A 27,713-nucleotide genomic window follows, 5' to 3' on the forward strand; every position below is an offset into this window, starting at 1 on the left:
ATTCAGGGGCTTTGTTTACATCATCTCATCATTCCAAACAATAAACCTGTGTGATAGATATTAATGTGTCAGGTTTTTAGATGAGAAAATCAAGACCCAGAGACGTGTCTAAAGTCAACCAGTAAGTAAATTGCAGACCCATCATTTAACATGGATTTGTCTAAAAACAAAGTAAAATGCTTTGAACTTCCTAGTGCCCCTAAATCTAAATTAAGTATTCTTGCTTTTGAGAATTGGATATAAAGGTATTGAAATACATTCTTGTTTTTTATCTTTATTTGATAACTTAATTTAGAAAAGCCTTCATTTGATTCCTTATGGTATACTAATGTACATAAATTTAGCCCTTTATTTCTCAAATATTTTCACAAATGCAATGTCTTTTTGGCCTGCTACATTCCCATGAGGAAGATGGGCAGTTTATAATGAAGTTATATGCCCAGTTTATAACGAAGAATAAGAACTAGAGGAATTAAAAGAGATTTGTGCAGCACGGCAGTGTGTCATGAAGTGGCATGCTGGGGTCCCTCTTCCTAACTCAGTGTTGTTTCTCTAGATAATAATGTATCTAAAAGAATCTGATTGACATCAAAGGTGGTGGGATACAATGAAAAAAATTAAAATGGGATCAGGAGAGATTCCTGATCAAGATTCAAGTCACTCAACAGTAGCTCACTAAAATTCTCCAAGCCACAGTTTTCTTATCTGTAAAACAAAAATAATTATGCTACCCCTACCTACTTCTTAGAACTGCCTTTATAAAACATAATAGCACTGGCACATGTTCTTAGAGTTTGTGAAGCAGTTTCATATTTTATCTCACTTTATCATTCCTATTATTAATGTTATTAATCCTTTAAGACAAGTAAGGCATCAATTTATACAAGTAATAAGGGAAAAGAATTAAGCAAACCAGCAGCCTGAGTATATTAATTCAGTTTAAACAATTGTACTTTTAAGGCTTTACCCAAGCACAGCTGGAATTTCCTGGCTGTGCAAGGTAGCCCTGAATCTTCAAACACACACACACACAAAAGAAAAATCCAAAACAGTGCAGACAACAGATATTCTCATCACCCTGAGAAAGGAGAATGTTAGCGTAAAGGAAAAAAAGATATAAATTTAAATAACACTTCATATATTCTGAGTAAAAAATGATCACGCACGGAAAAATCTCTTCTTCCCTGAGGGAAGCTAGAACAGACGCGTAACAGTCAAACGTGCAGTGATATTATTTTCTTCTTCTCTTGTCAAAAGGGATTCAGCCTTTGAAATATATGTAGCGAAACTGCAGATTTCAGTTTCGTGATTAATGAACCAAATTACATTTTATTTCTTAAATGTGTTAAGGATTCATCCTGTGTTCTTCCCTCGAACTTGAGGATTAGAGCAGCTGAACAGCACATCTGGTTATAGGCAAAGAGCTCTCTGGGTGGTTCTCCTTCTTTTCTCCTTTAAAACTAGGCAATGTGGGAAACTGCAGAAACTTTTATTGGGGAAGAGTGATTTTTAATCCTCAAAAACGATGATTACTCTCCCTGTTCCCCCTTTTTCATGAGAAAGAGAAAGATTAATTATTAGCTATATCTAATTTATAATTTTAAAATTTTGTTCTGCATGATGTTATATCATTTGTTAATACTTTCCCTAAAGAAAATATTTGCATTCATCAGGCAAATGTTTCAACATCATTTTGCCTGGGAATGATTTTTACATAGACTTCATAATAACAATTTATATTTTCTCTGCAATTATCACTTGAAATAAGGGCTGGGGGACTGCAGACTTTCATATCTGGATAAATGCATTGTCTTTGATTTTTCTAAGTGCTTCTTCTTCTGCCAAAAAACACTACCGTGTCCTGGAATGTGTTGCTATCCAACCTGATCATCATTCTACAGGGTACAGAGAAATATATATCATTTTCCTCCTCTTTTTTCTACAAAAGCATGTATGAGTCTTAAAATATTTAATAAAAGAAAATTCAAGATCCAGGGATCTACAATAGTAGAAAAATTTCAGTCCCTTAAGATATTTTCTTCCCAACTTGCTTTGTGGCACTTTTCTTACTAAATCATGTAAAAATGATTTTTTTTGAGCCGTAGCTCTCCAACTGTGGTCTTGGAATGTCCTTTAGGTATTATGCAGGCTTTTCCAATTTCAAAAGGAGACATGTGCTCATGTCTAGGGAAGGTTCCCAGCTAGAACAAGCAGAAAAGAAAAAGAAACTGTTTACTCTGAAGGTCTTTACTGCTGGAAATGTACCCACTGGAACTTGAGAACGCTGGGAAATAACTGTGATGTCACAGCTCTCATCATTCTTGGAGAACTTTTGTTTGTTGTTTGTGCGTTTGTTTAACTTTTCTGACGAGAGCAAGTGGGTTCAACATGTGTGTGTTTTCTTAATTTGGGGGAAACACAGTCTTTGAAAAATTAAGAAAAATCAGCCATCAAGAATGTTGTACATGGGTTTGCCTGGTGGCACAGTGGTTAAGAATCTGCCTACCAATGCAGGGGACACAGGTACGAACCCTGGTCCGGGAAGATCCCAAATGCCACAGAGCAACTAAGTCCGTGTGCCACAACTACTGAGTTTGCGCTCTAGAGCCCGCGAGCCACAACTACTGAGCCCATGCGTCACAACTACTGAAGCCCACGCTCCACAAGAGAAGCCACCTCAATGAGAAGCCTGCACACTGCAACGAAGAGTAGCCCCCGCTCGCCTCAACTAGAGAAAGCCTGTGCACAGCAGAGAAGACCCAACGCAGCCAAAAATAAAAATAAATAAATTTATATTAAAAAAGAATATTAATACAAACATTGTGTAAAAAATAAAAAAGAAATACTTTAACATCTAACTGTTACCTGTGTCTACCTCAGGGTGGTGAAATTTAGTTGACTTTCCCATTTAAACTTTTTAATGCAAAATAATACATTGTCTAAAATAAGCATGTATTGCACTTTGGTATTACTCATATTTTAAAAATTACTTGCATTAGAGATTGCATAAACAGAAGAATCATACAATACCTCCCTAAAATTATCTATTTGATTTATTTGCTTACTACAACTGTGGAATAAACCCTGCCCAAAAAAGTCTCTAATCTTAAGAAAATTCTCAAGGTAAATTAACAATTTAAAATATTTAGAAAAGAATTAAGCAGTACTTGTAGAGGAACTGATTATTTCTACAGTAAGCATTGAGAAAAGGGATTTGCTTGGTCTAAAAGAAGCAGACAAAGAAGATGTCACAAGGAGGTGATGGAAGCAGAACCTTGAAAGGTAGCATGGGTAGGTTTGTAAAAAAGAGGCATGGAGCAAGGACATTTCAGATCAGAATCAAAGAAGCAGAAAAGAGACTAGAGCACACGTACTAGCTTAACTGGCATACTAGGGAAAAGCAGGGGAATGGTTCGAATCAGCATTTGTGTGTGAATGAGCAGGTTGCTGGGGCAGAGATAAAAATACAGATTGTAGGGCTTCCCTGGTGGCGCAGTGGTTGAGAGTCCGCCTGCCAACGCAGGGGACACGGGTTCGTGCCCCGGTCCGGGAAGATCCCACATGCCGCAGAGCGGCTGGGCCTGTGAGCCATGGCCGCTGAGCCTGCGCGTCCGGAGCCTGTGCTCCGCAACGGGAGAGGCCACAACAGTGAGAGGCCCACGTACCGAAAAAAAAAAAATATATATATATAGATATAGATATAGATATAGTAAAGAGTGATTTTAAAAAAAGAACAGGACAAAAATTTGGTCTTCAGATAGAAAAGAATGAAAAGCAATTGTGAATTCTAAAGAAGAGGAGAGCCATGATTTTTTAAAAAATATATTTGTAAAAAATGCACTAGCATTCACTCATTCATGCAACCAATATTCTTTGAAGATCTATTATATCCACTCTGCCATCATGTACACATAGAGGAGGACAAGCATGGATGCAGACAGACCCATTTAGTTAGGAGGCTGGCTTAGCAGTGCAGGTGAGGTATTGTAAAGATTTAAAAAGGAGATGAATTCAAGGGATTTTAGAAGGTAAAATTGTTGGGATTTGGAGTTGGATTGGACAGAGGCATAAAGGAAGGAGTCAAGGATGAGTCTGAAGTTTCTGAGTGTTGCACCCACATGTTTTGATACAGGAAAATAGAAAAAGTTATGAGAGGATCAGACTGGGAAAAGGAGCTCATTAGTGCCATGTTTAGGTTGTTTTTGAGGTTGAAGCATTTTGTGCTGTTCAAATGGAAATGTCCAATAGGTAGATGCATATATAGATCTGCAGCTCCAAGGGGGGGGAGGCTTGAAGCTGTATCCTGGGAGTCATTAGTATATAGATGGTTACTAAAATGGTGAGCCTAGAGGAGATCTCCAAGGCAAAGGGTTTAGAGTGGGAAGAGGAGGGGAGGGGGCCTAGTACTTATGCTAGGTTAGAAAGGGGATCCACTAAACTTAGGGAGCTCATTCTATCACTTAATAAGCATTTACTGAGCACAGACAACAGTCTGGCACCTGTCCCAGTGGTATGTGACTGCTGTAATCCAGACCAGTATTTAGGGAAGTAGCACTGGTAGAAAATGGAAAGAAAAGTCACAATGTACATAATCATTTAGTGTCACCTCCCAGTTTGGATTAATGGTGATGTATGTCAATGTCCAGGTATAAAGATTTAGATTCAATGCCTGTTCCCACTAGAACTTTCAACTTCATATATTTATGAGTTACTTGGAAAAGAAGCAGAATAGTAACCAGTTTCCCAAACCTCAATCCCCAAGAAGTCTCTAACTGGCTATTATAAAATGAATCATCAGAGAGGACAAATACATGAAAATACCTAGTACATTACATATTTTGTTCAAAAGCCCTCTCCTTTTCTGAGGATTCTAGAACAGCATTTAAGAGGCTTCTGTGGCCTCTAGCATCAGTTTTCTCCACAGCAGACAGATCTTGGACAGCCAGTTGGGGCACAGGGAATGAATGCAAAGAAGAAAAGGATGGTGGACAAGCTCAGGAGGCCGGGGCACTGACTCCCTATCACTCAACAGACCCAAGCCAATTCTACCGAGACCTTTGCAGACTACCATGAATTTGTGTGGATAAATACAACGGAAACTTGAGAAAACATGTTCTCTGTATATATCTAAAGTGCTGGCTAGGCCTTTTACTTTGCCCATAGTCAAGCTGATTGAACTTAGCATATCCTGGCTCAAAAATTGATTGAGTTGAGCCCCTTGGCCTTTAAGTTGTATATCTCAATCGTCTTTGAATAGATTTGGCCTCCGCATGTATATTCAGAGTACTGGAAGAGTACCCATCTGTTGTTATGCTTATTTATAACTACACCACCTTCCAGCACTGTGAGGTCCTTTAAAATATAATGACATACTGATGATGAGAAATTAAGTGAATGGGGTGAATGTTCTCTCAGACAAACGTTTGAGGGAAAGCAATTTCCCTTCCAGTTCTGGCCTCATGCTTCTGTTCCTAGTGAACGCCCAAGCTCAAGATTATCTTGGAAGGTGTGTATAAACTACCATCGAAGCTACGAAGACAAAATATTCATTCTGTCAGTTTGTTGTTCCCAGCATTGCCTTATCCTGTTGACCCTCCAATGTCAGGGTGAGAAACAGACCAAGAGAGAAGTAGAAGATCCCAAGTTGTACAAGGGTGTATCCTCATCTGTCCTGTAAGTCTCTTGAAACTCTTGCCCAAAAAGGAAGGACCAGTGGAGGCCAGGAGTCAGATTCAGGGGTTGGAAATGGTTGTGAGTGCCCAAGCTGCAGGCACATAAAAGACGGCGGGGGCAGCTACCGTTCTTCCTTTGAGGGGAAGAGGCTTACCCTAACCCTATGGCCTAACTCTAAGGTGGCCAATGTTCCGCCCTATCCAAGGACTTCAGGTACTGAGGGTTTCTGTGGCAGTTTTGCAGCATCTCACTACTACTGGCTGCTCTCCGTCTCTCAGAACTGCCCCTCTTTCTTTAAATACTTGGAGTTCATCTACAGAAATGTCTCACCCACCTCCACAGGGACAAACATTCTCCTTCCCACTGGAACCGAGGCATCAGCCCTAGCACCCACCTATCCAGGCTCATCTAGTCCCACTCTTCTCCTGTCCCTTCCTGCTAACCCTGGAATACTGACCACCCTCGTTTCAAAATAGAGGAAGGCACAAAGCCTACCAGCTGTTACCATGTTTCCGTTAAAACTTATGTGTAGCATATATTTACGCAGGCCCCGCAGCGACTTCACGCTATTGATATTTCCCATCTTTTGCTACTTGTGTAGAGGGGTCTTCCAGCACATCTCTCTCTCCTGCGGGAGTCCAAGGGTTTTTGAAGGCCGGGGTTAAGTTCCAGCGCCGACCTGGGAGGAATGCGCCCCCTTTCGGCGAGAGAGAGCAAGGAGAGGCGCGTCTGGTAAGGCTCGCGAGTGCGTTCCACCTCGCCGAGCGCTGCGCCCCAGTGCCCCTGGAACTGGGAGGAAAAGGGCGGAGGTGGGGTGGCGGTTTTCGCATCTTCGTCCCGGCCGGCAGAGATGGAGAACATTAAAATCTAAGATACTGTGTCTTTATTTTACAAGTTAAAATTCTTCACTGAATTACTGAATTAATTCTCCCTCGCCCCACGTCTTCCGCCCCTCTTCCCCCAAATAGATGAGCGTCGAAGAGAGCCTGTGGTTCTGGCCGGGTGCGACCGCCATTCCTGCAAGAGAGTTTCGGTGTAGTCTCTCCTCAGGCGGCAGTTAAGAGCATTTCCAATCGCTTGCAAATAACTCCTTGAAAGCAGACAAAATAGGAACCAGAGGACCTGTCCTTGTTCTTTCTCATAACTCGGGCCTTGGGGATTCAAATTAATACACATTTTTCAAATGCATTCCTCATTTGGAGCTGAGTCTGGGGAAATCAATAATGGCAAAAATGAGGACCAAAGTTCTTGGGAATTAGAGCTCCCTCATTACGTGGTGCAGCAAAGCGACTAGGCTATCCAGTGCCCGAGAACTGCATTCTGGTCCTAACTCAGACCTATATAAATTCCTGTATTTGAGAACTCCGGGAACAGCAGAATCCTTGATTCTAGTTGTACTCAGACTCTTCTGAGAAGTCACTTGTGTTTGTGATTGATTTGTTCTGACGTGTTTTCTTTATTTTCTTTCATAAAATTTCCCTAACCCACCACCATTTGTGCCTTTGTTCCCCTCCCCTCCCCTAAAGTGGCTTGCCCCTGTAATCGGCTTCCCAGATATTTTTTTCACCAAGAAAAGTGCTTCCAGGACAAGTGAAATGTAGTGATTTTTCTTTTTTGTCTTAAACCTAAAATTGATAGGCCATAATTCTCTGTACGACTACTTCCGAGGCTGCCTCACTAAATTAGACAAATGACAATGCCAAGAATCTACTAGTATCCAGACCACGGTGGAGGTTCCTTACTCAAAAACGTACGTGTGTTTGGAAAACAAACCCACTGACCCTGAAACACCGATGACTGTCCCTCCTCAGACGTCTCAGCAACGTTTCTCCGCATTTACTGATTTAATAACAAACAGCATTTCGAGAAAAGGAATTCGTGGCAGTTTGTTGATATTATTATTACTTTTTGAGGTGGTTGGTTTTTAACTGAGTGTTATTAGCCTGCTCACCAAACTATTGGATTTTACAAGAATCCAGATTCTTGTGGATATATAATAATGCTGTTGACATATGCATCTTCTCTGAATTGTTGAAAAGGGAGTTAAAAGTGTACCAAAACTATGAGAGTGGCACTCGCCCTGCTTCAAATTAAAACCCAGAATTCGACAAAGAGCGTCCAATCGGATTACAATGGCGCGCAATCACAGGTAGTTCTGTAAATGTTTGGACGCGAAGTGGCAACAGGGAGTTGGCCCCTTATCCACCCTCAGGGGGACAAAAGAAAAAAAGAAAAAAGGAAGCCTTATATCCTTTTCTACAAATACACTCCCCCGATTCCTAAAAATTGTACTTCTTATGGCTTTTGCTGACTCCATCTCTCCTAAAGGGTAAAAAATAAATATATATTCTCAGAGCCATTGAAAGTCCGCACCGCCAGGAGCGAGAGGCACGCGGGGTTCGCCGCGCACGCACAGGCGCGCACGGATTTGCAACTTCCTCGTACCCGCGTCCCTGGCGCCCCCGCGAAGGAGAGGGGTTCTCCAGGAGGTGGAGGTCTGATTTGACTGTCGGCCCTGCTGAAGGAGGGAGCAGGTAAACAGGATATGGGAGAGGAACTGTAAAAGAAACACATCTTTTAAAAGAAAATTCAAATGGGTCTAGGGATCCTCATCGTTGAAAATCTATAGATGTTATTTAAAACTGAAAAAGGTTCCCGGAGGTGTCTGCTGACCAGAGCGGCTTCAAAATTCGGATCTGAGCTGATCTGAGCCAGTGGAATAGGAAGATCTCCTTGGCTCTGAAATTGCTGGGGTTTTTTCGCAGGGGGCTGGAGGGGGGTGACATCTTGTTGGTTTGGAGATGATTTATTTACTCGTGTTGTAAAATCTAAAATGACGCCCCTGGGAAGACGAAGGAACTGCAGGGACCCGAGTGACCTACTGCTCCCCGTCTGACGCCCCTACGCTCTGACCTGAGCTTGCCCGGGGAAGGTTAAGGTCGCCGAGCAAAAATGCAGGTTTGCGCGACGCCCAAGGTGCGGGAAAGGCGCTCCGGAGCCTTGGGCAGGGCCTCCTCAGTGAAGTGAACGGTGGAGCCAGTGACTCACTGTCTTCTAGACCTGGGGGATCTGGAGCCCCAGGGAGTATTGGCAGCCGGGGCCTCGGACTTTAGAGGCTCCCCTCCCCGAAGCTTCAAACTCCAAGCGCCCTTCGCTCCAAAGCGGGAGGGAGTCACTAGGCGGTCAATTTCTCCGAAACGGTAAGAGGAGGCCATTAAGCCCCTTGCTTCTGCATGTAAGGTAAACAGGATTCTCAACCTCTTTTCTGGACTTGACATTCAACCTTGGGGACTCAGTGACCTCCCTTGATCCTGGATTTCACTGCCTCCTCTAAAGAGAAAAAAATTCCAGGCTACGCTTAAAACGGTATATTTCGTTCTCTCCCTCCCCTGAATCGAGATAACTGAGGCCCAAATTCAGAGTGGCGGCACCGGCTCCGGGGCCCCAGGGTGGTGCCGCATAGGAAAATTTCTTGGCGCTGTAGGTGTTGCAAATATTGAGACTCCAGTGGAATTGATGTTCCGATATGAATTCCAAGCAGGGAGCGCCCTGGAGAAAGGTCCCGCTCTCCTGGGCGTTTCTCTGGCCTAGAAGAGTCGGCAGAGACGGGCCCCCGGGAATGTGGCAGGCGCATTGGGCGGGTGATTCCTTCGCGCCGCGTTTACACCTCTCCCTTTGTGACAAATCGATTTCCCCGCGCCGCTGTTCTGCATTTGCATCCCGCCGTGTCCCGCGGTCCAGCTGCGCCCGGTGCACACTTAGAACAGCCTTGTGAATGTGTGCTAGTGTGCACGCGTGTCTAATTGACTTTCCGTCTACCTTTTTATGACTACATGTGTTTCCAACGAAAGGTCTTATTAGGACAATCTGGTTTCACTAATTTAGAGGTTGGGAACGTGGAAGGCAGGCGCTTTTTTTTTTTTTTTTTAAGAGTTTGCAGAAGTTCAGATTAAGAAATGACAGCGGGATGCACCGTCCTCCTAGAAGTAGGTCTGCCTATTTTTATGACCTGTTTCTCTTTCCTCTCCCTGACTACCCCTGTTCTACCACCACCCCCTTCTCACTCCACACTCCCCCATTAGCCACTGGATTTCTAACCATGTTAAAGAACCGTTTCTTTAAACACTTAAGATATTTGAACCGAGAAGTTTGAGAAATTTACTAGGCTGGGAGTATCAGTAAAAGGAGAAAGAAATCCTTCAACAGAGAGGAAAGTGAAGTGAATAAAAAAGGGGGGGACAGAATTGTGGTGTGGAGTGCAGGAGATCAGCGGGAAGCCTTCACTTTGGACAGTACGTGGCTCCTCTTTGCTAAGATGGGTCCAGTTTGTAATTCAGAAAAATTTGCAGTATTAATGATCTAACATTGCAAGTGTAAGTAGAGTCTGTTTTACTTATTTCAGCTGAACAGAAAATTTAGGAAGGACCTGTTTCTATATAGCTCTAAGAGGAAAAGGTGTCTTTTAAATGTTCCTCATCTCTGCAAAGGAGATTATGATTTCTCACTCTGGAGCAGACTCCCAGCAGGCTGCTCAAAGCGCCTGACTCTCGGTGCCCTCCTCTGTGTCTTGCAGCTGGCAGCCTAGCTCTAACACCCTGCCTGGAGACTCCTCTCTTCTCTGATTCACAGTCTGACCCTCACCGTCCACAGTGGACTGGAGGCCCAGCAGGGCTCCACTGGTCCTGACTTCTAGGTAGCTCATGACAGGTTCCTTGGCATCTCCTGGTTGGGTCCCAAGACTAAGGACAAAGGTCCTCCTGGACACTTGCTATCACTCAACTTACCAAACCCTCTTATTCTCATCCCAGAGATGGGGAAGGAGGTTGAGGAAACATTGCTTCTAAAAGCAACTACTATTTGTTAGGATAGGCCCTGGTCATCTCCAGAAAGCAAGGCCTCTGGCGTGTGTGTGTGGGGGGGGGGGGGGTTGGGTGTGTGTGTTTTCCCGGCTACTTTCTCAGCCCCAGGTGTCTGTCCATCAGCTCATTCCCATCACCTCGCTCTGCATTCTGCGACCTCCCTCTGGAACTGTTTGTCTACCATTCTTCCTCAAACACCCTCTCCCCCAGAATCTGTTTCCTTTCTGGGGTCACTCCCCACTAGGCCTCCTTACTACTAGAAACTCTGTGAAGTGCTCAAGTATCAAGCAGGCAGGTTCCCAAAGGTGTCATCCCTTTCCCTCAGGACAAACGGGTCCCCAACTCTGCCTGCTGCCCTTTGCCTGTCCCCAACCATCCCGCGGTTGTCACGTGCTCAACGCAGCCTTAGCTGCGCCAGGCCTGGGTCTTGAAAGAGCCATCCCTGGGCTGCCTCCCCACCACTGTGGCCTCGCCTCAGCTTGGGGGTGCTTCCCAGCTGGCCTCCTCAGCCCAGTCTTGCTCTGTACCCACTAGAAGGCCACCATGAACTCGAACTCCCCTCTCTTTGTGTCCACTTAAAGTCAAACGACAGGAACCGTCAGCATCTCTCCAGCCCTGGCCTGCGTGGGCCCTGGGCTTGCTGCGGCCACTGACCCTGGGCCTGCTTTACACAGCCCTCCGCTTGCTTTTGGGGCAAAGCAGCCCTGGCTGATCTCCCTTGCCGCACCCTGATTTTCTATACAGCAGTTTCTTCACAACGTTGTTTTCTGTTGTGGCTCCAGCCTTCAGTTCTCCGAATAGTGACAAACGTTGTGATTAATAATTAGCCATGGCAAAACAAAAAACGGCAGAATTTGCAGAATTAGTGAAGCTGGGTAATAGGCACATGGAAATTCATAATACTATTCGCGCTACTCTTTGTATGTTTAAATATTCCCTAGTAAAGTGTTTTCAAATAATATTATTTTGCAGTGCATTTTCTTGAGCTACAAGTGCCTACGCCTTCGGTGGTTGAGTCATGCTGCCTGGCTGTGCTGGGCCTGAGCAGCTCCCCAGAAAGCTCCCCAGAAACCAGTAACCTCAACAAGGAGGCCTCTGCACCCAGGCATTATCCGGGACTTGGGGATACAGGGTCTTCACTCCTCAGAGTTGCCCAGTTTTTCCCTAGTGTCAGGCAAAGTCAGACTCCCCATCACCCTCTGCCTCTGCGCGTCGTAGGGTGGATCGGCCCCAGTTTGCTTTTGGCTAAAAAACTATAAGGGAGCCCAGGCCTGGACCAAGGATGCAGGGCGAACAGCAGGCAGCCTGCGGTAGAGATGGGCTCTCCCTGCGGCCTGTTTCAGCTTGGCCCTCCCACCATTTTTCACAGGCCTTGCTTCCAGCTGTTTCTAAGTCCCGTTTGCTTTGCTATCTGTTTTCTGAGAATCTGACCTTGGCACTGTTTTTGGAAAAGCACAGAATTCCAGTGGACCCCCTGGTTCCACAGGCTCCAGGTTCCAAGACGAAACAGCAGTCAGCAAATAATGGCATGGAAAGGGATCAGCCTCATTTAAAACCTTCCAGCCAAGTTCTAACAACCTTGTTTAGGAAATATCCAACCCCATGTCACCTGTGATGAGCCAGGTGACAGGTCTGTTATAGACTCCAGGACGTATGGATACACTTGGAGTCACGTTTTTTGAGGTACAGCTAATAACGCGAGGTGAGATTTCCTTGGGGGCACGATACCAATCAGGTAGGTTGCGGAAGGGAGATTATACATGGACTTTTCTGGAAATTTTGGGGCCAGTAGGGAGAGCTCCTTCAATGCGACACAGTGCTCCGCGCTTCCCCAGCGCATCTCTCCCGTGCGGGCTCATGCGGGGCGGCAGCTCGGGTGTCACCCCTAAAGGACACTACCTTTGCTTCGCCTGAGTCTTCCCGTGTCATTCAGGTCTTTCATTCTACCGGGGGTCTCAAACCCTTATGCAGGTGTCCGCAACAGCCGGGGACAGAGAGTGGCTCCGGGGACAGAGAGCGGATCCGGCTTTCTAGCCGGGCGCTCCGGCGCCGCCTCTCCGGCACACCCGGCCTTCGGAGCCCGCGCGCGGTGCCCAGCCAGAGCAGCGCGGGTCTAGCTCGATTTACGCGGTGCCCTCTGCCACCTCTGTCCCGTCTGCCCTCCAACCCGCTTACGCCACCCGGAAGAAGCCCTCCGAACTCGACTCAGCATCTTTAACCCAATGCTTTCCCAAACAGGGCGGGCTCCCCGAATTTGCACCGCTCTGGGACCCTTTTCCAGCCCAGCCCCGTCGCCCCGCAAGCGGGAAGATCTGGCAGCCGCACTCGTTCGGGACGGAGAGGCAGCGCAGTCGGCTTCGGCGAGAGTCTGCGGCGGGCAGAGTCCCTGACCCCAATCGCAGGGCCTCCCTCCAGCGTCCGCCCTGGCTCCGTCCTCCGCGGAGCCCTCCTTTTCTCATCCTTTTCCCTCTGTCTGTGACCGGCCATTCCTCCGGCCACTGCCACCAACCCCTCCTGGTTCCTGACTTTCTCCCCCTGGCCCCAGGCGGGCTCCAGCCGCCCAGCCCGGACCCCCGCCCTCGACCCGGGACACACACCCCCGCGGGCATGCGCCCCTCACTCACTGTCCTGTTGCGGGGTGTCGCTGCCGCTGGTGAGTCCCGGCGACTCCAGTAGGCTCCGGCCGGCCTCGCCCACGCTCTCGTCCGCCTGCGCCGCCACCATGTCCCCGGCTTCCTCCAGGTCTAGCAGGTGACTAACGGAGAAGTTCTTTTTCGCCTGCAGGGTGTCGAGGTTGCCCGGGCTGTCCAAGCGGCCGCCCAGCGCCGGTTGCCGCTCCAGAACGTGCCCGTAGCTGGAGGTCATGGTCTCCCCCTCCGATCCCACCCACCCCCCTCTTCCCGCTCGAATCAACACCAAACGCTGTGGGCGCGAGGGGGGAGAGGAGAAGAGTGGGGAAGAGAGGGGGGGAGTGGAGAGAGAGAGAGAGAGAGAGAGAGAGAGAGAGAGAGAGAAGGAGGGGAAGAACAAAAAAAAAAAGTGGAAGGAGGGCGGGGGACCCCCTTGTGTAGAGCAGAGCGTTCTGCACCAGCAGCCTTCGACAGCCTCGGTTGCCTTCCTGAGGCCAAGTCCGGTGGGGTCCAAAGAGATAATCCACACCAAAAAATAAAATTAAAAGTCACCCTATGTTCAAGTCAGGAGAAAAAAATCCCTTCCAGCTCTCCAAAAGCGTCCACGCGCACACACTAAAAATAATAATAAGGGGGAGAGAGGAAAGGGGAGGCCAGCAGGGCGGGGGAGTTAGGCAAACAGAAGAACAGAGAAGAAGGGGTGGGAGAGAAGAATCAAAGTGGGTTTTTTTTTTAAGGTTAAAAAAGTTATTCCCAGGCAAGAGTTCAAGCACCAACAGAAGAAGGCTTGTTCCAGCTTTAAAACATCTTCAAGAAAACGTGTTCCCCCTCTCTGCACTCCTGTGGATTCTCAGGAGTGACTAAAGTTTCAGGAGGAGAGGGTGATGTCTTGCAGATGTATTGGAGAGCAGGATTCTCACTTTACTTTTCGTAAGGAAAAAAAAAAAAAAAAAAAAGGGCTCCAAGAGTCCGAAGGAGGGTGGTGGTGGGTTTCCCCGTTCCCTTCTCCCTCTCCCCCTCTTCTTGCTGAGCTCCTTTTTCCTTCTCAGTTGGATCAAGAAGCTCTCTGGCACTTCAAAAGGCACAAACTGGCATGCAGAGGAGGCTTTGTAGGGAATACAAGAAAATTGGAGACCCCTGGGAGGGCAGATCTCGACTTAATAGGAGCCTGTAATTACGTGGCAAAGCCTTTGTGTGGTGCCTGACGTTTTACAGACCCCTTTTCTCCATCACAATCTCCTTCTTCCTCCTTTCCCTCGGACCAAAAAAACAGTCTGATTAAGAAAACCCCCTTTGCCAACTTCTGAGCAAGAGAGAAGGAGAGAGGGAGGGAGCGAGAGAGGGAGAGAGGGAGGAGGGGGAGAAAAGGGAGGGAAAAGAAAGCGCGAGAGCCCCTTCAGATTTTTTAAGTAAAGGTCTAATTATCATTCCCCTGCAATAGTATCACGGGGAGAAAAGACAAACTGAAACCCATAGTCACTTCAAACGGGCTGATTATTTTGCTTCGGCATTAACTCCTCCAGATTTGTTTAAGATCCTGTTGGAAAATCTCATTTGCATGTTTTGATAACAGCTGCGGGGAAACTTGTTGGAAAAAATCCACAACTATCTCAATCAAATTTTCTTCTCCCTCTGCCTTTTTTTTTTTTTTTTTTACGTTTCCTGCTGTTCTAACAATTTTTGGGTGGTGGGGCTGGAAGAGCGTCTGAGAACAAGGGAGACAGCAAGCATATTAAGGCTGCATTTGGCCCTGTAGAGGCAGCCTATTAAATAATGTAATAAAATGACAGGAGTGATCATAATGGAAGGCTCTCCCACGCTTCCTCCGTGGACTGAAGGCAGGTTGGGGGAGATCTAGAAGGCACTGAATCGATTCGAGTCTTTCCGCGCCGCTAGGAATCCCGGGGCCAGGCAGTAGGAAATTTACATATTTATTTAGCTGGAAGAAAGGACTCTAGGAGTTTGTCATAATTGCTCCCCTTCCCCCCACGCTGGCCAATTTCGTAACCTCTTTGGTGCGGCCAAGGTCGCTTCCCCAGGCTACGACGCTAAGCCGAGAGGGTCGCGCTGCCCAGATGCGGAGGAAGCAGGGGCACTCCTAGAGCCAGCTGCGGGCGGAGGCTCCAGCGGAGGTTCAGGGTACAGTCCGGCTGCCCTGGGGGTGGAGGAGGGAGGAAGGACGGAGAGGGGTGGACGAACCCCCATCTAAGTCTACGGATAATGCTTTGTCGTTCTAATGCTGAGCCCTAACTTGACAGAGGACAGAGAGGTGCTGAGCGATTTTTTCATGACCTGTTGGAATTTGGTACAGCTTTAATAGTCTCATTAGAAATGAGTTACTATATGACTAGTAAGTAAAATATTAAGTGTTTATTTGTGGCGTTTTATGTTCGTTAAACACACACACACACACACATATTCCCTCACTCCCTTGATTACTAAACTTTTTTTTTTTCTTTTTTTTCCCTTTTTCTCCTATAGCCCAGAGGCTCGACTGGAGAGAAAGAAGGGTCCGAGTGTGTGTAAATGGTTTCTGGGCTCCAAACGGCCACAGTTCGCCCAGAACTTCCAGCCCTGATCTAGGAAAAGAACATTTGATGCCATCAAAGGGCTGCAGATTGAAACCAGATGTGCTCGCCTCGGTTCTTTCCATGCATTTAATTAAGAAGCCGGGATGGAGGAGACTTTTTCATCATTAGCCCACCCACTCCCTCCCTCCTCTTTCCATCCCTTCGCCCTCCCCCGCGGCCCGCTCGCACCCGGACCGCGAGCCCCAGAGCCCAGCCAGCGCCGCGTGGTGCGCAGAGCCCGTCGCTCCGTCTCCCCAGTGGTCGGGGCTCTAAGCAGTAAACATCTGTCCGCGTCTGGGCTGGGGCGAGCTGCGCGGCAGGGCTAGCGGGATGCCGGTGGGAGACGGCCGAGCTCCCAGGTGGGCCCGCCGGAGTGGGAGCGTTGCAGGCGGGTGCCTTGCGCGGAGATTTCCAAAACCGTTGGCTGCGCGCGCCTAAGCCGAGCGCACATGTGTCAGTGCCACCGGCTGGAATGGACGTGACTTAATCGCATAGAGAGGTTTTCAGCCGGCGTCCCGCTGCATGAGCTTAGGTGAAAGGGCTGAGGGGCCGGCCGTTTCTCCCTTCTCTCCACGCCCCGCGAGGCACGGCTGGGAATGTCCCCGCAGCCGAGTCAGCCTCTTCGGATCTTCCCAGAAATGGAGCAGGCCCTAGCCTTTCCCTCCTTCTCCACCCTCATTACACAGTTGTATTTTAATGTTTCTTTTCGTCCTTGATACCAACCGAACTGCCTTTTGTGACAAAGGTCTGGATAAGGGACTAGGGGCTTCTGACACCCCCAGGACTTGCCGCTTCCCCTGAAGACACATTGATCTCAGTCATATGAGGGGAGATCGCCCTTCGGAGGAAGTTGCCTTGTCCAGAGTGTGCCGTCAGCCTGGTTGGTGACCGAGAGGTAGCGACAGGGGAGATACGGGCAGTTGGAAACAATCAGATGTCTCCACTTGTGTTCCGCTGTGTTTTCCAAGGGGATCGGGCGCTCCCTTTACATCATCCACTTGCCATACTTATAATAATATCAACCAATTATACCAATACCAACTAAGATGCTAACGGTTTCAACAAAAACACTGGGCACATTTGCTTAGCATTTGTCGACCAAATTACATATACATGCATATATATGTGTGTATATGTACACATATATACATCTATACATTTCTATGCACAATATTTTCCCAAAATGTCTTCCGGAGTGAGAGTTCAAATACCAGCAGACTGTGTGGGGTTGGCCCAGCTGCCACAGCGCAGCTCTCGGCGCTGCGCTAGAGTCCTGAGGCCCCGGAGTCCCCCTCCAGGGGTGGCATTTGAGGACTACGTGGCAGGAGAAGGGCTGACAGAGTGTCCTCCAAGCCCAGAAGAAGTTGGAACTAGGGGGCAGACTCCCGGGGTGTCCAAGGGAAGGGAGATGCCAGCTTGAGACAGGGTCTGGAGACAGGCGGCAGGGCCCCTCTGGCAGTCCCGGCATGCTTATTTTGGAATCCTGCGGATAAGGCTCCGGGGACTCTTCACCGCTCCAGAAGGCCATTCCTTCCCAGGGTATCCGTAGTTCTCACCACAGGGAGCTGGGGCGGCGGGGTGAGTTGGGAGGACGCTCTGGGAGGGTCCCCAAGAAAGCAAATCCTGGAGGCATAGACCCTGCAGAATTGATATTTTTTTCTTGTTTAGGTCTTTGTGGAGTTTTTTAGTTTTTATTTTTTTCTATTAACAATTGCTAGTGGATTGGATCCACACCCTTATTATGTTTACACAAAACATTTGTTATTTGTTGAGATTCTGGACTGTAATTAAAAACCAGCCGGATAACCCTACAGGGAGATTCATGAGCAAGGAGCGCATTCACCCGGTAAATGGTGAAAGGCGTCGGTTCGTGCTGCCAGCTGGCCAGGCGGGAGAAGGCTGACGCGGAACCCTCGGAGCCAGCGCAGACGCTGTACCTCGGGCACACAGAGGCGGGCCACGGAGCTCCTTCTCAGAGTGCCAAGGGTCTCCACGCCTGGCCTCTCCCTGCGTCCAGGCGCCAGGCCCTGCTCGCCAGAGGGGTGGAGGGAGGGGGAAATTGGTGGATCAAAGTTCTCTCGGCTCAGGTTGCAGGAACCAGGAGGGCCAAGCACCTCTAGAATTAGAGAATGACCATCTGGCAGAAAGATGTCAGGGGAGGAGAAGCTGTGGCCGGGAGCACATGCTCATCTCCCAGGCAAGCGGCAGGCCTGGCCTGGGAACTTAGAAGTCCTCAGAGAATGCTGTGGCCTGTTTAGTTACCTAATCACTACTTTGTTTTCACCATGTGACTTCCTTTTCGGAAAAGTTAGAAGGAGAGCATTTCTAACTCAAAATCTCTAAACGTGTGTAGATCTTTCCCTGGCTTTTTCTTTGACTTCCATCCATCAATCAATGATTATTAAAATGTGAAGCCCTGGATCATGTAATTAACCAGAACCCTCTTCTTCATGATCCCTCCAGGATCTGCGAGTGGCTTTCCAACCCTTCCTTCTGCCCTATCCTTTTTAAAAATAACTCCTGTGTCTAGATTCCTCCCCAAGTAAGTGGGAGCAAAGCTCGGACTAGCAAGGAAACTTGCCAAGAGATCAGACCAAAGTAGGAAGGAGGTTTGGTTCCCAGTTATGTGCCCTTGTGTGGTCCTATTCATAGTTAGGTTTGGTATTGATTATTGTCCAGGATTTCCCTGGCACTGGAAGCTAGCAGAACTCTGCCTCATCTGGCTAGCAGAATGCCCCCCCCCACACACCCTAAGCAGTTTCCCCTCTGAGGTGGAAGCCAGGAGTTGTACTCTCTGACATGTTAATAAGCTGACATGATAATCACGTGTGACAGGTCGTAGGTTCCATGACATGTAAACAAGACAATACCACCCTCATGCAAATAACATGCTATAGGGGTGGAAGTGCTTTCCTGCTCATGGTTGACATTCTAGTATATATTCATTAGCAATAAAAAAGGGGAAAAGAGTAAAATGCAAGATAGATTCTTCAGGGTTCTCATATTTTAGTGTTTCCGAGGAGATTTTATGCCAGACTTGAGAAAAACTCTCCTTTGCCCTCCCCGTTCTGGTTCTTCTTATCATAAGTGGCATCTCAGGAACATTTCTCCTATGCATGGGTGAATGCTCTCTACCCACACCCACCTCCATCCAATAGCCCTATTGGATTATTTTGGCATTTTGCAGTAATCAAAGGAAGTAGGACTAAAAACACATTTCCAGGTAGCAAGCTGGTAATAGGTTCATTTTGTTGCAGTTTGGGAGGGCCAACATATTCACGTAGGACCTAGTGCAGTTTCACTTAGAGCTGTCTCCTCCTCAAACCACTGGACACTGACTTTGCACGTGCTACTGAAGACACTGGGGACCTGCACATTGGCAAATGCAATGAGTACTCTCAGACTTTCCTTTGCCAAGTGCCTTCGCTCTAATTGACAGTATTGAGCACTCTCTTTTTGGAATTTCTTCTCCTGGTTCTCTGTTTCAATGACCACTTCTTCTTGGCCTTCGTAGAGTGTTCCTTTTCATCAGCTTACTCCTTAAATATTGATATTACCAAGAGTTCTGTCCCTCATCCTCACTGTCCTTTCCAGTAAACAGGTCGTTACTAAAAGATCTCATATACTTTCATGGGTCAACTACCACTTGTTCATCAATGAGTCTAATATCTAAATCTTAAGCTTTACCACCTACTCACTGTCACCTTGGGCAAACTGGGCAAGTTACTTACCTCCCTATGCCTCAGTTTACTCATCTTTCCAATGAGATAAACCATGCTCCTACCACATATATTCATGAGAACTAAATGAGAATGCATGCAAGCCATTAACACAGTGCTTACCGTACAGTAAACTCTGGAAAAAAAATAGCTATTTTCTTGATGGACACGCACTTCATTAAGGAACCTTAAACTCAGCATGTCCAAAACTGAACTCAACCTAATCTTCCCATGCTCCGCCTTTTTCCCCAGTAGGAAACCTAGGAGTTACCCCAAATTCCTCCCTCTTTGACATGACCTCCAGCTTATCCAGGTAACCACTAAATTCTGCCTGTGTTATCTAACTAGCATCAATCCTGTCACTAAGTCAATAAGTGCTTGTCGAATTGCAACTGAAGATTAATTAACACTGGAGCAAATGAATAGGCAACATTACGTGGGAGTGTGTAGCTATAATATTAGAGTGTGTTCACATTATATTAACATAATAACAATTAGTAGTCAGGATGACTTGCCAAACGCCCTCAGAGGAAATATGAATGTGCAGACGCCATACCTTCTCTGTCCTGAGGAACTCAAGCCTTACTCACCAGGCAGATTCAGACAAACCACAAATGGCTGTTGGGAGGATTAAGAAAGAAAAAAAACAAAAACATAAAAATTGCCTTATCATAATCATCATTTAACAAATGTAAATTCCCTTCCTCTACTCTGTTAATTCCCTTCTTCAGATGGCCCTGGTTACAGATTCCTTTGCGTTCCATGGAAAAATAGGATGTTAAATTCTTGCTGTTTTCCTATTTTAGAAAACTCCTGGGCAAATGCATGTGACTGAGAAGCATAAAACTGGGAGTGGTTCTAGGCAAACAGCAGCACACAGCACTGCCAGGGAAACCATTGCTGACCCTTCAATACTGTGCTGGAAATGCTCAAGCCTGGTGGATTTTTTTTTTTTTTTTTTTTTTTAACCACACTCTGATAGTTAGAGAACCTGCATGCTCATTGGATTCTTGGCCCTATGTAAGACACCAGAGCTGAGGTCCCAGGCTGGCTTATTGCCTCTGCAAGTTTCTAAACGTTGGGGCCCTAGAGCTCTGTTTCTAAGCCAAGCAAAAGTGGGGTGGAATCTTACAGGATAGATACAATACGCCTTGGGCCTGGGTAAATTTGGCCAATTTAAAACTTATGAGGCTCTTCAGCTGACTTTAGTGCTTACCCAGTGGGCATGACACTTAAGATTACCTTTTTGGACTTGCTGCTCTCATAAATCTGGAGCCAAGCACAACCAATTCTCCACCTGCTTTCCTCTCCTGAGTCCTTCCATAAATCTCTAATTTTCTAAACAGGTCTCTCACTTCTTGTCCCCCAGTTCTCCACTTTTCCTATAGTACTAGCTCATAGGTCAAAAACCAAGCTGGTTGCACCTTCTATTGTCTATTTACACTTGTTTGGTTAGGTATATTATTGTTTGGTTAGATAAAAATTTTTTATCTGTCATGTTGAACACATCCAGATATACCTTACTTCAAGTTTTGCTCCACAGTAAATAGTGGTAACAAATTTCAGTGACATTTTTTTCTTGCCTGTCTCAAAAGGATGGTGTGAGATAATGTGTATGTATAATACCAGTTGCAGTGATTATTACCTCCAGTTGTCACATTTTCCTGCCATTCTTTTCTTGCTTTTCATCACTACAGATAAGAAGGAAGTATTTACATAACGGAAGTTAGAAAACTGATTTTTTTAAAGTCTAAAATAATGTAGTGTTTCAACACTTTGCAGATCATGAACCTAATACTTCAACACTTTGTTAAGTCACCATTCACCTCTTTTATACAAATACAGCTTTGCTTTTCACAAACCTGGTGTCCAGCTCTGCATTTAAAACACCAGAACCACTTCTCACCAACATACATGATTTAAAAACAAAACAAAACTTCCTTTTGCCACTCACCTTTTATCTTTTCCTCTTTTTGTAATTTTTCTTTTGAGCATTTTCTGCTCCTTTAAGCCAGAAGTTTGAATTATTTCCTTCAAAATTTGAAGGGTAAGATTTAGTGATCTCTCTAATTTTCATTACTGTTGGGTGTCTTGCTTTCCTTCTGAAAATTATGATACAGGATTTCAGATATCCAATTTTATGTTATTTTGGACCAAATGGCATAAAGCAGGAGTCTACCATTAACCTGTAACCATTACCAGATAGTCTATTATATTCCATGTTGAGTTTAGTATGATGGAAAGAGTAGAAGCTTTAAAAACCTTGGAAGTATATTTCTTGATTCTGCCTCTTAAAAACTTTGAGCAAGTTATGCAGTCCCTTTGAGTCTCAATATCTGAGTCTCAGCATCTAAGGTACTGCTGAAAAAAAAAAGTAGCATAACATAGTAAGGATCTAATAGAGTGCTTGGCAAATAGTAAATACTCAATAAAAGTTCAAAATTTCCACTTTTGTTTATTATATAGTAGCTTGTAGCAGAACAGCAATGCTCCCTCTAAGAGCAACTAGAAAATCTGAAATATTTATATCCTCCTCACCCCAAATATCAAAGAGCTTCCAAGGCAGTCAGGACTTGAAAATCATGTTCCAGAGAAGAATGCTTTTGGAAGTAAATCAAACTTTCTCTATTCCTCCTTAATTGTTGGGTAGTCTGCCACTTTCTGCCACATTTTGGACTGGAGCAAGAGACTTAAAAAAGAAAAGAAAAGGAAAAAAATGTACCTGCTAAGAAACAGATAATCCAGCAGAGCTTTATGCATTTGTATGGCCATGGAGAAAGACAAATTAGAGTTTGGGGCAGCTGAGATTTCATAGAAAAGTGAGGCTGAGACAAATAAGAACAGTAATACCATTTTTCCCTCAAGGTGTTTGCTAATTAAGTTGCACAAGGCAAAAGGCTCAGTATAACATAATGTGAATAAAAAGCAGATCAGCAATTGTGGCAACCCAAAAGGGCCAGGAAGACCAAAATTGAAGTTTATGACATATCAAGGAGGAGAATCCACAAGAACACTTCGGGCCCTCTGTTAGGAAACATAGAAAGCTACATCCCTAAGAATGCAAGAAACTTAGATGAAGACTGAACCTTACCAAAGACTGATTTCAGTCCTAGATTAAATTGAGCTGATTTGCCTCTCTCTTGCCTTTTAAAATAGGTTGAATCCTCTCTGGAGGAATATAACACCCAGAGTCACTATAATTTTCATATAAAATGCCCAGCATTTTAGTTAAAAAAAAAAACAGGGCTTCCCTGGTGGCACAGCGGATGAGAGTCCGCCTGCCAATGCAGGGGACACGGGTTCGTGCCCCGGTCCGGGAAGATCCCACATGCCGCGGAGCAGCTGGGCCCGTGAGCCATGGCCGCTGGGCCTGCACGTCCGGAGCCTGTGCTCCGCAACGGGAGAGGCCACAACAGTGAGAGGCCCGCGTACCACAAAAACAAAAAAACAAAAAAAAACCCCAGACATATTAAGAAACAAGACCAAGAGAAAACGTGCACAACAGAAATAGGTGTCCCAGGTATTGGACATAGCAGACATGGACTTAAAATTAACAATAAACAATATAATATTCCACTACTGAAACTATAAGAATCAAGTGGAATTTATAGAACTAAAAAATGCAACAGGTGAACTCAAAAATTCAGTAGATGAGTTTAACTGGATATTTGATACAGCTTAAGAGAGAAATAGCTGAAAAATAGATCAGAAGAAAATATCCAGACTTAAGTATGGAGGAGAAAAATAATGAGAAGCAGAGAGAATTCTGGGGAAATGGGGGAGTAGAAAGCACCAAGAAACTGTCTCTCCACCTTGACAACAATTTTGCTGGCAGAATCTGTCTAATATAATTAATTTAAAACTCTGGAGTATATTGAAGGCTTGCAAGTTTCAGGAGAAGGTTTGGACAGTAAATTGAGGTTGATTTCAGTCAATTTTAGCTCTTAGCACAGTAGCAACTACTACTCATACCTTAGCCTCAGCCCTGTGGCACGCAGCTGTGCACACATTGCTGGAGCAGCTACACACAACACACAACTTGTGGAAGCCAGGGTAGGCAAAAAGGACCCTACTCTCCAAATATCAGGAATCAGTGCTCTAATTGCTGATCACTGATTCTGATCTCAGAAGTGCAAAAAGGAGAATGGTAATTGTTGTAACATTTCCCCCATTGTTCAAGCTCCTCCCCTCAAGTGAAAGTGATTCTAAGGGAATTAAATGGCCAGTGCCCTTTCTCCCCACTTCATTTTTTCTTTTTTCCCTTTTGGGAGACAAACACTAAAGCCTAAGACATTCAAAAGCAAGTGCACATACAGGGAAAATTAGAAAGTGACCATGCATGGGAAAGGTGAAGGCTCAGAAAAGACCTGAGGAGATTTTAGGTTTACACCTCAGGCTGATCCTTGGAACAGAGATTGCCCCAAATAAATAAATAAACAAACAAGGAAACACATACATACATACAATCATGAAAACCAGCAAACCCTAGGGAAAAGGGAGAATCCGATTTCCAGAGTTTTCACCTTATTAGATTCAAACATCAAGTTTTCAACAAAAAGTCATAAGGCAAACAAAGAAACAAGAAAGTACGGCCTATTCAAAGTAAAAGATAAATAATCAGAAAGTGTTCCTTTAAAATACCTGATGGAAGATTACCTGGGTAAAGAAATTAAAATAACTGTCTTAAATATGCTCAAGAAAATGATGTATAAACAAAATGAAAATACCAATAAAGAGATAGAAAACATAAAAAGAAACCAAAAAGAAATCCTGGAGCTGAAAAGTATAATAACTGAAATGAAAAATTCACTAGAAGGATTCAAAGGCATATTTGAGCAGGCAGAAGAAAGAATCAGCAAACTTGAAGACAGGACAATGGAAATTACCAAATGTGAGGAATAGAAAGGAAAAAGATTGAAGAAAACTGAATAGAGCCTAAGTGACACTACCAAGCAGACCATTTATTCAGTGTTAGAGTTTCAGAAAGAGAAGAGAAAGAAATGGGCAGAGAGGATATTTGAAGAAATAATGGCAAAGAGCTTCCCAAATCTGAGGAAAGACATGAATATAAACATCCAAGAAATTCAACAAACTCCAAGTAAGATAAACTCAAAGAGATCCACACTGAGGCACATTATAATCAAACTTTTGAAAGCCAAAGATAAACAGAGAATATTGAAAACAACAAGAAGAGATTCATTACATAAAAGGGATACTCAATAAGATGATCAGAAGATTTTCTCATAAGAAATTTTGGGGGCCAGAAGACAATATATTCAAAGCACTCTAAGGAAAAATGAACTATCGACCAAGAATCCTATATCCAGCAAAACTGTCCTTCATAGTGAGGGATACATTAAGACATTCCCAGATAAATAAAAATTAAGAAATGTCTTTACCACTGGAACTTCCCTGTGAGAAATGCTCAAAGGAAAAGTGAAATGAAAGGAAATTAGACAATAAATTGAAGCCATGTGAAGAAATAAAGATCTTGATAAAGTTAAATACATGGTGATTATAAAAGGTAGTATTATAACAATGGTTTGTAACTCCACTCTCTATTCCACATGATTTAAGAGACTAATATATTTTTAACTATTGTCTAATAGTTAGTATTATTGTAACTTTGGTTTGTAAATCTACATGTTGCCTTATCCATAATTTAAGAGATGAATGCATTTGAAAGAATTATTAGTTTAGGTTTTGGAGCACACAATACGAAAGATGTAATTTCGTGACATCAGCAACTGGAACAGGTAGTGACAGAGCTGTAAACAGCAGAGTTTTTGTATGTTATCAAATTTAAGCTGGTATAAATTCAAATTAAGGTGTTGTAACTTTAGGATGTTAAATACAATCCCCATGGTCACCACAGAGAAAATAACTATAGAATATATACAAAAGGAAATGAGAAAGAAATTTAAATGTCTCACTACAAAATATCAGCTAAACACAAAAGAAAACAGTAATGCAGGAAATGAGGAACAAAAAAGCTGTAAGGAATACAGAAAACAAATAGCAAAGTGACAGAAGTAAACCCCTCCTTATCAGCAACTACTTTAAATGTAAATGTACTAAACACTCTAATAAAAAGACAGAGATTGACAGAAAGGATAAAACTACATGATCCAGCTATATGCCATCTATAAGAGACTCACTTTCCAAAGACACAAATAGGTTGAAAGTGAAAGGAAGGAAAAGGACATTCCATGCAAATAGTAACCAAAAGACAGCAAGGGTAGCTGTACTAATATCAGAAAAAATAGACTTTAAATCAAAATAAGTTAAAAGAGACAAAGAAGAACACTATATATTAATGAAAGTTTCAGTACACCAAGAATATGTAAATATTATAAACATTTGCATACCTAATTACAGACGTGCAAAATATATGAAGCAAAAACTGATGGAATTGAGGGGAGAAACAGACAGCTCTACAATAATAGGAGGAGACTTCAGTACTCCACTCTCAATAATAGAACAACCAGAGAGAAGATAAGAAAGGAAATAGAGGACTTACCACAATAAACCAACAAGATCTGACAGACATACAGAACACTCTACTTAACTATAACAGCATATGCATTCTCCTCAAGTGCACCTGGGGCATTTTTCAGGTTAGTTTCAATCGATTTAAAAAGACAAATATTATTTAAATTATATTCTCTCACTACTACAGGATGAAATCAACAGCAGAAGTAAGACTTGAAAATACACAAATTTGTGGAAATTAAACAACACACTCTTTGAATCACAAACAGTGGATCAAAGACAAAACCACAAGGGAAATTAGAAAATAGAGATGAATGAACGTGAAAACACAACATACCAAAAGCCAGACAAAGATACTATGAGAAGAGAAAACTACAGACAAATATATCTTATGAATATGAATAAACAATTCTCAATAAAATACTAGCAAATCAAATTCAGCAGCATATCAAAAGGACTGTACATGAGGACCAAGTGGGATTTATTCCTAGAATGCAAGGATGGTTCAACATATGAACATGTACCCAAATAAATATTTTAAAAAAGTATAACAGTACTATTTATGACAGACTCAAAGAGCAAATAACCCAAATACTCAAAAACAGTATCATGGATAAATAAATCGCTATATTTATAGAATTAAATACTTCATGCAACAATATGGATGGGTCCACAAATATAATGTTGATGGAAAAATGCCAGCCACAAAGAGCACATTTAGTTTGTTCCATACATTTTTTAAAAAGTTGGTTCCCTCCATTTCCATGTCACAAGCTGAAGACATATCATATTATGTTTCTTACAGAAACTATAATTCAAGCAAGGGATTGGAGGCCCATTTCTTGCCACTCATTTACCATTTGTCTTCCACAGAGAATTTCTGTAAGAATAAGTAGCAGCATGAGAAAAAAATGCTTAAAATATCACTTGGTCTAAGAAGCATTAAATATTTTCACAAATTGCCTTCTGATATTTAGCAAAATCTTAACTATGCTTTTACGTGTTCAACTAAATGATATACCAAGTATATAGCACTGAAAACAGATGTCTGAAGTATGTAAAGACATGACAATTTTCTCCTAGCTCTACAGGTGTTCATGATGATCTCAACTTCATAACCTCAGAACTGTAATAATAGTAATAATTGCTACTATTTCATGAATATTTACTATGTGCCAAACACTGTGCAAAGTGTTTTGTACCCATTATCTCATTTAATCTTTACAATAACCCTGGAAGGTAGGTTTTACTCTCTCCTTTTACAGATAAGGAAACCAAAATTAAGTAATTTTCCCAGGAGAGTCACCCAGACATGATTAGTATCTGGTTCTCTCTGACAGTCAGGCATGTGCTCTTAACTGCCTTGCTAAATGGTGTGTTGTGCAGGTGTGCATCAGTGACATAAAGAAATGCCAGTTCAATGGTCTGAAACTGTAAATGTAAGATTTAGTATAAAGTTAGTTCCAAGACTCCCTCTGTTTCCCTACCTTTAGCCTTCAATTTACCCTCCTGAGTCGCCCTACACCACAGTGGCAACTGAAAAACTAGAAATATCATGAGGAAGAAGAGAAAGTCTTTGCCTGTCCCTTTGCCTGTCTCACCAAAGTGTCCATATTCCCAAATAAGATACCACTGAATATTTAGGGCCCTGTCTTTGCTTTTTTTTTCTGGGGATGGAGTTAAGAGAGAAGTTGTATTGTAGCATTCAGGCTTACTATTTTTCTTGGCAGAACAATGGAAAAGAAAGAATTATGAAATGTATGCTTAGAT

General features: G+C 44.1%; 1 protein-coding gene across 2 annotated transcripts in view; it reads right to left on the bottom strand.

Moving 5' to 3' along the window:
• PRRX1 (paired related homeobox 1) overlaps positions 1–13,840 on the bottom strand; it is a 73,941-nt gene extending 60,101 nt beyond the window's left edge. For both annotated transcript variants that reach the window (XM_079918283.1, XM_079918282.1), the window contains exon 1: positions 13,157–13,840. In XM_079918283.1, the coding sequence (XP_079774409.1) occupies positions 13,157–13,397 (241 nt within the window). In that variant the 5' untranslated portion in view covers positions 13,398–13,840. The remainder of the gene's footprint in view (positions 1–13,156) is intronic.
• Positions 13,841–27,713: the final 13,873 nt, after the last annotated feature.

Source organism: Stenella coeruleoalba (assembly GCF_951394435.1).
Source record: "Stenella coeruleoalba genome assembly, chromosome: 1".
NCBI classification, from domain to species: Eukaryota; Metazoa; Chordata; class Mammalia; order Artiodactyla; family Delphinidae; genus Stenella; species Stenella coeruleoalba.